The 12,870-nt window shown below is 42.2% G+C and overlaps 3 protein-coding genes across 8 annotated transcripts in view; 1 reads left to right on the plus strand and 2 right to left on the minus strand.

Annotated features, from left to right (window-relative positions):
• The window catches only part of LOC129817419 (sodium-dependent multivitamin transporter-like), a 36,699-nt gene extending 34,335 nt beyond the window's left edge, over positions 1–2,364 (minus strand). For 4 of the 6 annotated variants that reach the window (XM_055872633.1, XM_055872636.1, XM_055872632.1 and 1 more), the window contains exon 1: positions 2,012–2,364. The gene's annotated coding sequence lies outside the window, so the exon portion shown is untranslated. The remainder of the gene's footprint in view (positions 1–2,011) is intronic. The other 2 variants (XM_055872637.1, XM_055872635.1) reach the window with 1 other exon arrangement.
• A 1,378-nt stretch (positions 2,365–3,742) lies between these two features.
• rpl7l1 (ribosomal protein L7-like 1) lies at positions 3,743–6,342 on the minus strand. Its single transcript, XM_055872638.1, has 6 exons — positions 6,175–6,342; positions 5,533–5,641; positions 5,253–5,416; positions 4,911–5,048; positions 4,652–4,761; positions 3,743–4,482 (listed from the first exon to the last, which is right to left on the minus strand). The coding sequence occupies exons 1-6, from the start codon at positions 6,192–6,194 to the stop codon at positions 4,274–4,276; spliced, it is 750 nt and encodes a 249-aa protein (XP_055728613.1). The 5' UTR covers positions 6,195–6,342; the 3' UTR covers positions 3,743–4,273.
• A 409-nt stretch (positions 6,343–6,751) lies between these two features.
• LOC129817418 (nuclear receptor coactivator 1-like) overlaps positions 6,752–12,870 on the plus strand; it is a 109,829-nt gene continuing 103,710 nt past the window's right edge. The window contains exon 1 of the mRNA XM_055872629.1: positions 6,752–7,391. The gene's annotated coding sequence lies outside the window, so the exon portion shown is untranslated. The remainder of the gene's footprint in view (positions 7,392–12,870) is intronic.

Here is a 12,870-nt window from a genome sequence, read left to right on the forward strand (position 1 = left end):
GTTCAGGATGCTCTGGATCGAGGTGTACAACAACGTGTTCCAGTTCCTGTTAATATCCAGCAACTTCGCACAGCCATTGAAGAGTGGGACACCATTCCACAGGCCACAATCAACAGCCTGATCAATTCTATGCAAAAGGAGCTGTTTTGTGCTACATGAGGCAAATGGTGGTCACTACGGCCGGCCTGCTTATTAGGCAGGATTAGGTAGCCACCTATGGCGACAGATTGACGAAGGCGACCTTTCTAAGCTAAACTGACCAAGATGCACCGCCAACAACACATTAAACCTAACATAATTCTGCCCCCTAAACAATGACAATCTCTCTCAACCACTGCTTTTTAGGTGAGCGTTGATGCCGCCCTGTGATCAGCAGTGCCCACTTTGTCCCCAAAAATATTTTGCTTGTCCATTCCCAGCGCGCCTCTACAGGGTTCTGTTGGAGACGCATAGCTGCAGCGCTCCACCAACATTCTGTCAAAAAATATTATCTAACAAATCATGTAGCAGATATAGGATACGGTAAAAAGAGTATGTGGTCTTTTCTGTAGCCTACAGGCTAGAGATAAAATGTATGACAGTGTCATGAGATGGACACTTTAAAATCATGCAGGTTTCTCCGATCAAATAGCCTAACCTAAATGATGCCCAATGAAATAAAAAATGCATTGTCATGTTAACATATTCTAAAAACAGGACAGGTCAAAGTAAAATGGACAATCACAACTGTTGTCCAGGAGTTTCACTACATTGTAATGATCAGTGGTTTCAAGTTTGTATCTGTACATTTTAGACAAGCTAATAATAGCGAAAAATAAAATACTTTTGCATTTCCTGCTGTGTAAACACATTGCAAACAGACTCACGATAACTCCTGATAAAGTTGGTAGAGCTGACATTGAGCTTAAACAGCCAAATTGATTAGTCACAGGAATCAGGACTAATAAAGCCAATGCAATGGCCTGCTTTACAAATGGTGGGCCTATGACCTGGATGGGCATTCACAAAATTTCATTGTGGGCTGAGGTCGTAGGCTACACCCCAGTAAGCATGAGCCAACATCGTTTGGACGTCTTATTTTGGTCCTGTCCAAATGTCTTTTTTGTTGTTGTTGGTGTTTTACTAAACAGTAGGCTTCCCACATAGATGAACATGAATAAAATTCAATTCCAGCAACACTGTAGGCTACACTTCATTAGGCACGGGCCTACGCCTTTATTTGGCGCAGTCCAGACCGACCTTGATTTCCACATCCACAGACATTGGTTTTTGATCCAGTCTGGACCAAATCTGAACCAATCATAAACGTTTGTTTGGTTCAGATTTTGTCCAGACTTCATTTAGCCCAAATATAGACATCCATAAATTACAACTTTCATTCAGAACCAGAAAATGTGCCTTATTTTAACATCCAGAAAATACATAACATCTGGAAAATACCTATTTTCAACATCCTTTTAATGGGACTATTCTAGTTTTACAGGGGGCGGCATTTTTTCGTCTTACCTAGGGTGGCAGAACTGCAAGGACCGACCCTGGTTGTCACACCACACGGACTGGTTTTCTGATACACACCCCCTACTTTTTTTAAGGTACAGCATCTGTGACAAACAGATGCATAGCTGTATTCCCAGTGATGTGAAATCGATAGATTAGGGCCTAATGAATTTATTTCAATGAATTTATTTCCCTATATGACCTGTAACCCAGTCAAATACTTAAAATTGTCGCATGTTGCGTTTATTTTTGATCAGTGTACAATGTTAAAAAAAAAAATCTAGTTAAATGTTAGCAACCGAAACGTTTGGTTCAACATTTGAAACAATGAATATTTAGATAAATTATAGACATCACCGTCATCAGCGATTTTTACATAGCACTCGCTGGCTAAATGTGTTACATTAGCTTGCCAACTAACAAGCAAGCTGTATTTCATAAATAAATATCAATGACAGCAAAATAACTTCTCCCTTGCTAGTATGTTAACAAACTATATAATTAATGAGCTTACGTCCGCGTGGTCCTCCTTCCACGAAGCGAATGTTCAAATCGTCATGCTGCGGTTCATCAGAAAAGCTACCGCGTGAGGTTACATTGAACCAATGGCAATGTACTAATGTAGATTCAAGAGCGTGTCATGATCCCAATGGCTTGTTAAATGTCAAATCAACACACATCGGCTTCTATTTTCTTGTACTTTGCTGTTTCGAAGGGAGTAAATAAACATCTCACCGTGATCAGACGCGTACGTCTCTTTTCATTCGGCTAACTATGGAGGAGACCGAGGTCATGCTCGCGATACGAACCGCCCATTTTCCTTGACAGCTCGCTTTCTTCACACACTGCTAACATGCGACTACTACTGCTAATAATAGTCTTCCGTCACAAATTATGTGCATCATCTTGAATAATAGCAGAAAACGCTTATTTGGAGGTCCACAAATGTTTACCAGTTACCACCAATTCCATATTTACCTTAAAAATCATGGATCATACAGGACACACAGGAATTTACCAAATATATACATTTATTTTAGTCCAGCATCAACACTGTATATCACGCCAGACAGTGTTGCACAGACTGATCTGTCTGTCATTATGCCCAATGTGTGATGCAATCTTCATTTATCAGACAGTGATTGATTTCCTTGCCCCTTTGATATGCAAATATCGGACCAGGCCACCCTGATATGATGCAAACCAGCTGGACTGTTTGCCAAGATAATCCAGCCACCTGGCAGGTGCGTCATATCAAGAAGCTGATTCAACGTCATTATCATTACATAGGTGCACCTTGTGCTGGGGGCAATAAAAGGCCACTAAAAGATGCAGTTTTGTCACACAACACAATGCCATAGATGTCTCATGATTTGAAGGTGTGTAATTGGCATGCTGACCAAAGAAATGTCCACCAGAGCTGTTGCCAGATAATTTAATGACCCTTTCTCTTCCATTAACTGCCCCCAGCGTCATTTTAGAGAATTTGGCAGTACGTCCAACCGGCCTCACAACCAGACCATGTGTAACCACGTCAGCCCAGGACCTCCACATCCAGCTTATTCACCTGCGGGATTGTCTTGAGACCAGCCACCCGGACAGCTAATGAAACCGAGGAGTATATCTGTCTGTAATAAAGCCCTTTTGTGGACAAAACTCATTCTGATTGGCTCCCCCCAGACTGCCTAGTCACGTGAAATCCATAGATTTGGGAAAAATGTATTAATTTCAATTGACTGATTTCCTTATATGAACTGTAACTCCGTAAAATCGTTGAAATTGTTGCATGTTAATATTTTTGTTCAATATATATGTTGCTGCCACAAATAGCTTGTCGTGTCCCTCCATTGCAGCACCCTGGGTTGCAGTTTCCCAGGTCTCTCCCCCTCCACTGGGCTGGATGAGTCACATCTAGCTAAATTGATTGTTATTCTGCACAGCCAGTAGCAGGAAAACCTGAGAGAAAAAATGATATACACTAATGCAACTGCTACAGAAATAGCAGACACCCCCTCAATTACTACACTTGGTGCTAAGTGATTGGACAGGCAATTGCCAATCACATCAGGCCTAACCATGTACACTTTCTCAGTCGTAACATCTGGATCACCTTCTGAACTCTGGGACTGACTCCTTTAATCCTGCAGACGGGCCGCAAGAAAATATTTGCTTGAGTTTATCATTGCTAGACTTTTTTGACATTACAAATCATGTGGCAACATTTGATGCACCCCGAAGTACAAAACAAGTTCTTGTTTCAGTTTATTATTTCATAAACAAACATACATAGTAAGCATAATGACATCCCTCTGAACACCACAGGGACAAAGTAAATAGTGATGCAATTTGTAAGTCGCTCTGGATAAGAGCGTCTGCTAAATGACTTAAATGTAAATGTAATTAGCATCTCCATAGAATGGCCTTATTGCAACTACAGAGGTGGCAACATACTGAGAATACCAATATTTCAAAAAAGGGAGGGTAAATTACTGCCGTCTAATCACAACATAATCCAGAAAGGCACTGTCTGACTAGGTGTTTTTAATTTTAATTTGGTCTAATATGAGTTCTGCCAGCTGGGACCTAGGGGTCGTAAGATGAATTAAATCCGTATGAATCTGTAAGGGATCTCTTCTCTCATGCCAGACCGGGTAACGCAGAGTATTGATATTAAAGGAAGGAATTAAATTACAACCAATGAGTAGGCTATGACGAAAGAAAAAAGTTCGTCATTGGACCCAAGAAAAGGTCTGACGTGAAATTGTCTCGTGCAGCCTCAGTTGAGCTGCCTGATTATCGAGTTTATGTCCGTCCCTCTGGGTCCTGGGTTGCCTATGTCCTTCAGAAGACCTGCTTTGTCCCTGGCAGCGTGTCGAGCCACAGACAGCTTGAACGGCCATATGAAGTTGCTGACCACCCGGAAGTTCTTCCCCACAGAGTAGATCTCATGGATCAAGTCCTCCAGACAGATGATACCATACTTGCCTGAGAGGAGATGATGTAAACATTATAATGTACATGTATCTCAATGAAAATCACTGTGGTAAATTATCTGCATGACAACTTTCCTACACAACTAATTTGACATGCACATACAAGACTTGTAACTCCACACGCTGATAAACAAATACACATTATAAATTGTGATCCTCACCCATATGCTGCTCAATGAGTGTGTTGTCTGTGAGAGCGACCCTTCGCTTGGCAATCTTGGCCTGTCCTCTTTTCAAGATCAGCTCACGAACTGACTTTAAGTTGGGAAACCTGTTTAATTTGAATTATTTGCCACTGTTATTACAATACATTGTACAACTAGTTGATTCTACACGTCAGGGTGGATTCATCTCAATACATGAAGTAGATTTGCTGTTCAGTCCCTAGGTCCCCAAAGTCTGACCCCCATTCTCACTTACCCCCATGCTACATAGGGCTCAACCATTTTCAACATGGCCATAGAAGTCTTGTTAACTTTGACAAAGGCACCGCTGAAGATCTTTCTCAGGCGTAACATCTGGATCACCTTCTGAACTCTGGGACTGACTCCTTTGATCCTGCACAGAGAGACAACAGTTGAAAATGTTACCCCAGTTTTCAGCCAGACCACTAAAGAGGAGCTGATGGAATACTGTCATTCCAGATGATTGTGACTGCATAGCCACTTACTGTGAGTATAGAATAGTCAGGCAAGATTCGCTAAGCTTTATTTGCACCACTTTTTGAATCACATCATGTTACTACAGATTTCAGTCACTCACTCTCTGATGCGGACAGCGAAGGCCAGTCTGTTCTTTGCAGGGGGCATGGCTGGAGCTGGTCTGTGATCTGCTCTCCTGATACGGGTCTCATCGCGATGCTTTCTATGGCTTTCCTTCAGGAAGTCCTCCAAGCGCTTGAACTTCAAGGGTTTCCCTTTCGATACCTAAATGAAAACATTTACACTTGTTGATGGCCTACAACTTTATAAAAATCAAAACAATCTTAGGTAAGTGATTAAAAGGCCACCATGGTAAAACATTGACCCCTCCAGTTTGTTACCTTTCTCTTCTCAAGAAGTGCACGTTTGGCCTCAGTGGCTTTGATGGCTTGGTATGCTTTCCTCTTCTTCAGAAGGTTCTCAGGAACCAACTTTATCACCCTCTTCACTCTTAGCACAAAATTTAATAAACACTCATATCATACAGAGAATACAATGGTGAGATAAGGACAAAGTCTACAGAACTATCGACAAGATTATTCCCATATCCATCTCCAACAAAAACCATGACACGGATCTGATTCATGCGTTAAATTAAGTTACCCAGCTAACAGTAGCTAGCAAACTTGGTTATTATAAATTACCTTTGAAGGCAAACAGAAATAACACAAATTTAGCTCTGGCATTCTGGCCACATTACATAATTATTTGATAGCAGATTTTGTTTCGTGTTACTTGTGTCGAAACATTAAAATGTCATTATTTAAGTTGGCGTTGCGTTATGGCTAATGGAATATCATGCCTCTGTGAAACAGACGCAATTATCTAGCTCTCTGTAATGAGCATCTTTCAGACAAATCATAGAAATACATGGCTTGACGGAAACCTATTAGTCTAATTTCACATTTATGCTATAGACATTTTTGGAAAATTATAAATTTAGCAAAGGATGGACTTAGATCAACATGTAAACAAATACGTACTCAGACTCCTGCTCTGCCATCACGAATCCCGACGTGTGAGAGAAAACGTGCGCCGGCGCAGACAAATGACGTCATCAAAGACTCCCCAGCTTTGTTTAATCTGCCACCTTGTGGAATGGAGTACGAAGCGAAAAACAATAACCGCTCTCTTCCTCAAAAAATAAATATATGTATTTTGTGCAGTCAGTCTTGAATATATTTCCTACGTGACAATGTTTATCACGGGTGGCTGGTGGCACCTTAATTCAATTCCAGCCATTATTATCAGCTGTCGCCCCCTCGGCAGCCTCTTGTGATGTTTATGTATAGTACAACGTGTTCTTTGAACTGTGGACCCTGACTTCTTGGTAAAACAGACCATTTTCTCTCACACTGATGCAAACATCTATATGCTGGTGCCAGTGCCACTAATACAAGGCTATCCCACTAACTAGCTATGTTAACTTGATTTCCGAGGTAGCCTTCAATACGCATGCTTGAAAAATAAACCATTCACAAGAGCCTGTTCTTGCAACCGCTTTTCAGATATATGGTGATATTGCAAGTTTATAGCACACTGGCCAGACAGAGGCAAAGCATAGCTTGCTTCTTTGCCCTCTCCCCATGAACGAGCATCGTACTGAACTTCTGTCATTGTACGTGCACGAGCTAAACTGTTTGCGTAGCGAGATGTTGAAAATGGCGGAGTATAGAGACCAACGCGACAATTAAAATATTAGTTAACCGTGAATGACAATTTCAAAACAAACGCAAGTTCTATTTCGGAATAACTTAATTTAAGGAGAGACATGGAGTATAGTTGAACACATCGAATTGGTTTTGAAACTGGCTTTGAATTAGCTAGCGTTGCTAATCTCGCTAGTTTCAATAGTGTGATAAAAAAATTTTTTATCGCAGGTTTGTTTGTCAACATTAGATGACGTTTAGCCACCAACCAACTTTTCCCTTACCAGTGCCAAACTACAGCACCAGATCACATTGTCCATAGCGTATGGAAGAGACTTTTACGGAGCGGCGGATCAGAAAATCAAGGCAACCGAACTAATGTTAGCTGGTTGGCTAACTCACGGCTTTAGCTGACAAATATTTACATTAAATTAGCCACCTAATGCATAGTAATTGCGCATCTAACGTGACAACTCTGACAGCTAGATTGCATTGAAATCGAATAAATACAGAAGAGAATCACCAATCAACTTAAGGGGCCTGAGAAACAGGTAAGTTAGCTAACTAAGCACAACACCTTGCAAAATTGCAGCAAAATAGTTTGGACTAAAATACCCTATTTGGCCGCTGATGGCGACCTAGCCAGCTCGTAACTAGTAGCGGAGGATAAAGCGGACACGTTACCCAGAGAACATTAGCCAGCCAATCAATATCACATTCAATTACAGCAATGTATTTGATATAACATGTGAGATTGCAAACAAGTTTTTGTTTGAGGATCTTAACATCCGCTCCAGGTATTTTGATTTAGTCATTTTAATCCTTCTTAAACTAGTGGATGTGTGCATTTTGGCAGTAATGCCATACTCTATCGATACAATTCGTTGTTTTCATTAGTGCAACTAACCCTCTTTGGTTAATCAAAATTGTATTGTATCTTGTTCAGTACCATGCTCGAAAGTTCAAATGTTTTGCTAGCCACCTGTGCCAGTTGAATTGGGCATATTTTTATAGGTCTAGCTAGGTAATCAATTAGGGATACATTTATGACGACGATAAATTGATTGATAGGTTTGCACCAATGGCGTGATTGGAATGGAGGGTGAGGCTCAATTATGAAATTATTGCGTTGGCCACACCACCAGTGAGTGAGGCATTTCGTTCAGCTCAAACACCAGTAGTCATGTTAACCTACAAGTTGTAGACTGTCTTTTATTGCACTTTACAGCATTGTACTTTTATTGAATTGTTATTAGCTTTGTGGGGGAGGATTTAAGAATCCATTTAAAATCTTGTTTCTTTATGTGCGTTTTTGGTTGTAAGTGCAGTGCAAGTAGACTAGGCCTAGCGAAAAGTGTATTGTGCATAGGCTATAGGCTACGAGCCTAGACCTCAAGGACGGAAGTCAATGCAATCAGGCCTCAGCAATGCAGGTCAAAGTTAGTAATCACTTCACAAGTATTTTGTATTTGCTATCGGCTGTCGCACAACTATCAAGCTACGGAACAAAAAGTTCATATTTGACAACTAGTTTGCCCAACTTAATCACATGTTAATACCGTTTCTTCTCCCTCGCTGATTTTCTTTCTGCATGCAAAGGGAAAGTAAGATATGTATCACACTGGAAGAATTATGACGGTGGGTGGGTTTGTGAAATTAACAATATGAAGCAAGAATCCACACCCTTGTGTAACCAGGAACATTCCAATATAGTAGCAGATGCATTGATTTGAGCATTCATTAGGAGAGGGAGATATGACTGTTGGACACAGTTATTGTGTTTTCCTGTGTCGCAAAGAGGAGGAAGATGGTCAAGGTTAGAGTAACCAAAAGGTTTCTTGTTTGAATCCCAGAGCCGGCATGGTGGACAAATCTGCCCTTGAGCAAAGCAGTTAACCCCCACAACAACTGCTCCCTGGGCGTGGATGACGACGATTAAGGCAGCCCCCTACCTCTTAGATTCAGATGGGTTGGGTTACATGTGGGATGCATTCAGTTGCGCAACTGACTACGTATCTCCCTTTAATTAATGAATACTTTTTGTGACATTATTTTTACTTGTAGGAGCATTCGATATCACAGAATGCTCATAAAGGGGGAGAAGATGTGGGGGGAGCTATGTCAGACCAGATCTTTTAAGATTTTCCTAAAATGTAAGCACAACCATTCTCAACAGTCCTTTCAGAGTTGTCATGTTTAAAGCATTCCTTTTCACAAGCTTAGTGAGTAATTTGTTTTTGAACCCTGAGGCACATGCAGTAGGCTAAGGATTTCAGGTGTGCATTTAGCAAAGTGGTTCATATTGTCAATGACAATATCCAGTGAATGTAATAGCCTAAGAAGTTAGGATAAATTATTTAGTCAACATTATAGTGAAAATTGGCCTTTATGATTAAATGGTACCATTGATATTGCATTAATATTTTTTATGCATGATCCAAACCCTTGTGAGGGTGATCAGATTTGTGGGTGTGTGTTGTGCTGTGTCCCTCAACTCTCTCTCGCCCTGTTTCGGCGCGAGGCACACACACACTTCCGCCGCTGCTGCGAGCGAAAAGAACGGAGTGGGGCGCTCAGCTGTGCCCCCCCAGCCGTCAGAGAGCTGACCTACATTTTCCTCTCCCTGGAAAGAAAGCTTGTGCAGCAGACTGAATTTGTGGGGGTAGGGAAGGAAATATAGGGAGCGAGAGAGAGAATGAAGGAAGAGAGCATTGTGGTACACACAGAGCAAGCTGAGGAACCAGATCCCAGTGTCCCATTTCTTATCGGTGCATGCTAGGAAGAGAACTGAGACAACAGTTTGTACAGTGGGACTGAGCTGTGGGAGGGAGCTGCTTGGCTGGGGTTTGGCAGGCAGTGTGACTGACTCCCATGGCCCTCCCTTCAACTTGTTGTGGTGAAGAGGGGGGGGAACTTTTCTCTACTACAATAGCATCTGCTGACTGGATCCGTGCCCTCAGGAGTCATTTTAACAGATTTGAGAAACGGTAGTGAAAATCTCAACCCCAAAGTTTAAAGTACAGGATGTTGTAACCGGTTCAGTTTGAGAGGAACAAGATAAGGCTTGTTGTTTTTTGTTCAGCTCCCCAGATGGGGATCAATGTATGGCCTGTCAGTTCTATAATATTTCCTCACAATGGAGGGATGAGCTTTAGGCTATTGGCTGCTATCGCATAACGGTGCCTGTCTTGTGTTCTCTGTACCTGTTGGACATTTTTGGTTGCTGATTTCTCTGAGTTTTCCCCTACAACTGTCACCCCAGGCTGAGGTTAAAGGAGTTATTGCCCCCCCCCCCCCCCCCCCCCCTCGGCTGTTCTCTTCTCCGATAACCATAACCTTGAATATGGAGCTGCATGATTAAGATGGAGTTTAAACTGTTTTGCAATGTTCTAAGTCATGTTTTTTTTAACTGGCTAGCGTTCAGTTACGTCAGTGAGGTTGATGTGTTTTTACATTTTAGGTTGAGTTTTGGTCACTAGAGGTGTCATGGCTAAACTATTGCACCTCTCCAGGGCTAGACTACCATATGGACTACATATTCCTAGGTCTACACATTAATCCCCATTATGTTTATTTTTGACTGTAAAACTAGTGTGTTAGTTGGAGTAGGCTGCCTTGGATTGGTTAAACAAGAAGAGATTGGTCAAGAGAGAAATATTTGACATAAACAAACTACGACAAATGAGTTTAGCATGCACTTAATTCTGAAATAACCTGCCACTGACCCATCTGGGCTGTGTCATACTAGTGTCTAAAGTTCAACCATGTTTTATGCAAGAGCTGTAAGTTTACAGAAACATACAAGTGTCTTAGATTCACTTTATAACGAATTGAATTTAGTTTTCCATAACGTCATGCCTCTTTGGATTTGGTCCAGCGACTATAAATCAAGAAAGAGGTCATAGCAGCTTGTAATAAAGCATATTGGACAGCGCTCTCTGTGTATGAAATACATTTCTAATAATTTGGGATTGATGGTGATTATAAGGAAGCCATAATTTGCATCAACAAGCGAGTTGAGCCTATTTTGAGAGGTAAAATATAAAATCAATTATTTGCCACTATTTCTCACCTCCAATTAGTAACTTTAACCTGGTCTTCATTTCACCTAGAGCCCTACACCTGTCTTTGTTCAGCAAAAATGCAGGTCACTAAAGTGTGGTTGCTCAAGCACTCAAATTGTTTTGCCAATACCGTAAGTGCCTGGGTGCACTTGGCAGGCTATAAATCTCAAGGAAAAACTGGTTTGGAAGCAGTACAAAGGAATTATCTCACCCTGGCACGCTAGCCCCCTCAGTGTCATTGACTTTTTATGGCGACAACCGAGTTCATAATCTCTCTCACACAAACAAACCCTCCTCACTCTATGGAGGTGTCATTGATGATGCTGTCCTTAGTGAATGGTCCGCCATGTTCACATTTTTATTTATTTCACCTTTATTTAACCAATTGCGACCTGGCCAAGATAGAGCAAAGCAGTTCGACACATACAACAACACAGAGTTACACATGGAGTAAAACAAACATACAGTCATTAATACAGTAGAAAAATAAGTCTACATACTTATTCTTCATTTGGCCACCTTTTGAGCAAATGAGGTGAGATAAGGGAGGTAAAGGCAAAAAAAAAAAAGGCCATGGTGGCGAAGTAAATACAATATAGCAAGTTAAACACTGGAATGGTAGATTTGTAGTGGAAGAATGTGCAAAGTAGAGATATAAATAATTGGGTGCAAAGGAGCAAAATAAATAAATACAGTAGGGGGAGAGGTAGTTGTTTGAGCTAAATTATAGATGGGCTATGTACAGGTGCAGTAATCTGTGAGCTGCTTGCTTTGACAGCTGGTGCTTAAAGCGAGTGAGGGAGATAAGTGTTTCCAGTTTCAGAGATTTTTGTAGTTCGTTCCAGTCATTGGCAGCAGAGAACCGGAAGGAAAGGTGGCCAAATGAAGAATTGGCTTTGGGGGTAACCAGTGAAATATACCTGCTGGAGCGCGTGCTACGGGTGGGTGCTGCTAATGTGACCATTGAGCTGAGATAAGTCGGGGCTTTACCTAGCAAAGACTTATAGATGATCTGGAGCAAGTGGGTTTGGCGATGAATATGAAGCGAGGGCCAGCCAACGAGAGCATACAGGTAGCAGTGGTGGGTAGTAGATGGGGCTTTGGTGACAAAACAGATGGCACTCTGATAGACTGCATCCAATTTGTTGAATAGAGTGTTGGAAGCTATTTTGTAAATGACATCGCCGAAGTCGAGGATCGGTAGGATGGTCAGTTTTACGAGGGTATGTTTGGCAACATGAGTGAAGGATGCTTTGTTGCGAAATAGGAAGCTGATTCTAGATTTAATTTTGGATTGGAGATGCTTAATGTGTCTGGAAGGAGCGTTTACAGTCTAACCAGACACCTAGGAATTTGTGCAAGGAGGAGCACTGCCAGAGCCCTACAAAATGACCTCCAGCAGGCCACAAATGTGCATGTGTCTGCTCAAACGGTCAGAAACAGACTCCATGAGGGTGGTATGAGGGCCCAACATCCACAGGTGGGGGTTGTGCTTACAGCCCAACACCGTGCAGGACGGTTGGCATTTGCCAGAGAACACCAAGATTGGCAAATTCGCCACTGGCGCCCTGTGCTCTTCCCAGATGAAAGCAGGTTCACACTGAGCACATGTGACAGACGTGACAGAGTCTGGAGACGCCGTGGAGAACGTTCTGCTGCCTGCAACATCCTCCAGCATGACCGGTTTGACGGTGGGTCAGTCATGGTGTGGGGTGGCATTTCTTTGGGGGGCCGCACAGCCCTCCATGTGCTCGCCAGAGGTAGCCTGACTGCCATTAGGTACCGAGATGAGATCCTCAGACCCCTTGTGAGACCATATGCTGGTGCGGTTGGCCCTGGGTTCCTCCTAATGCAAGACAATGCTAGACCTCATGTGGCTGGAGTGTGTCAGCAGTTCCTGTAAGAGGAAGGCATTGATGCTATGGACTGGCCCGCCCGTTCCCCAGACCTGAATCCAATTGAGCAC

The sequence above is a fragment of the Salvelinus fontinalis genome, chromosome 20 (assembly GCF_029448725.1).
Source record: "Salvelinus fontinalis isolate EN_2023a chromosome 20, ASM2944872v1, whole genome shotgun sequence".
In the NCBI taxonomy this organism is placed as follows: Eukaryota; Metazoa; Chordata; class Actinopteri; order Salmoniformes; family Salmonidae; genus Salvelinus; species Salvelinus fontinalis.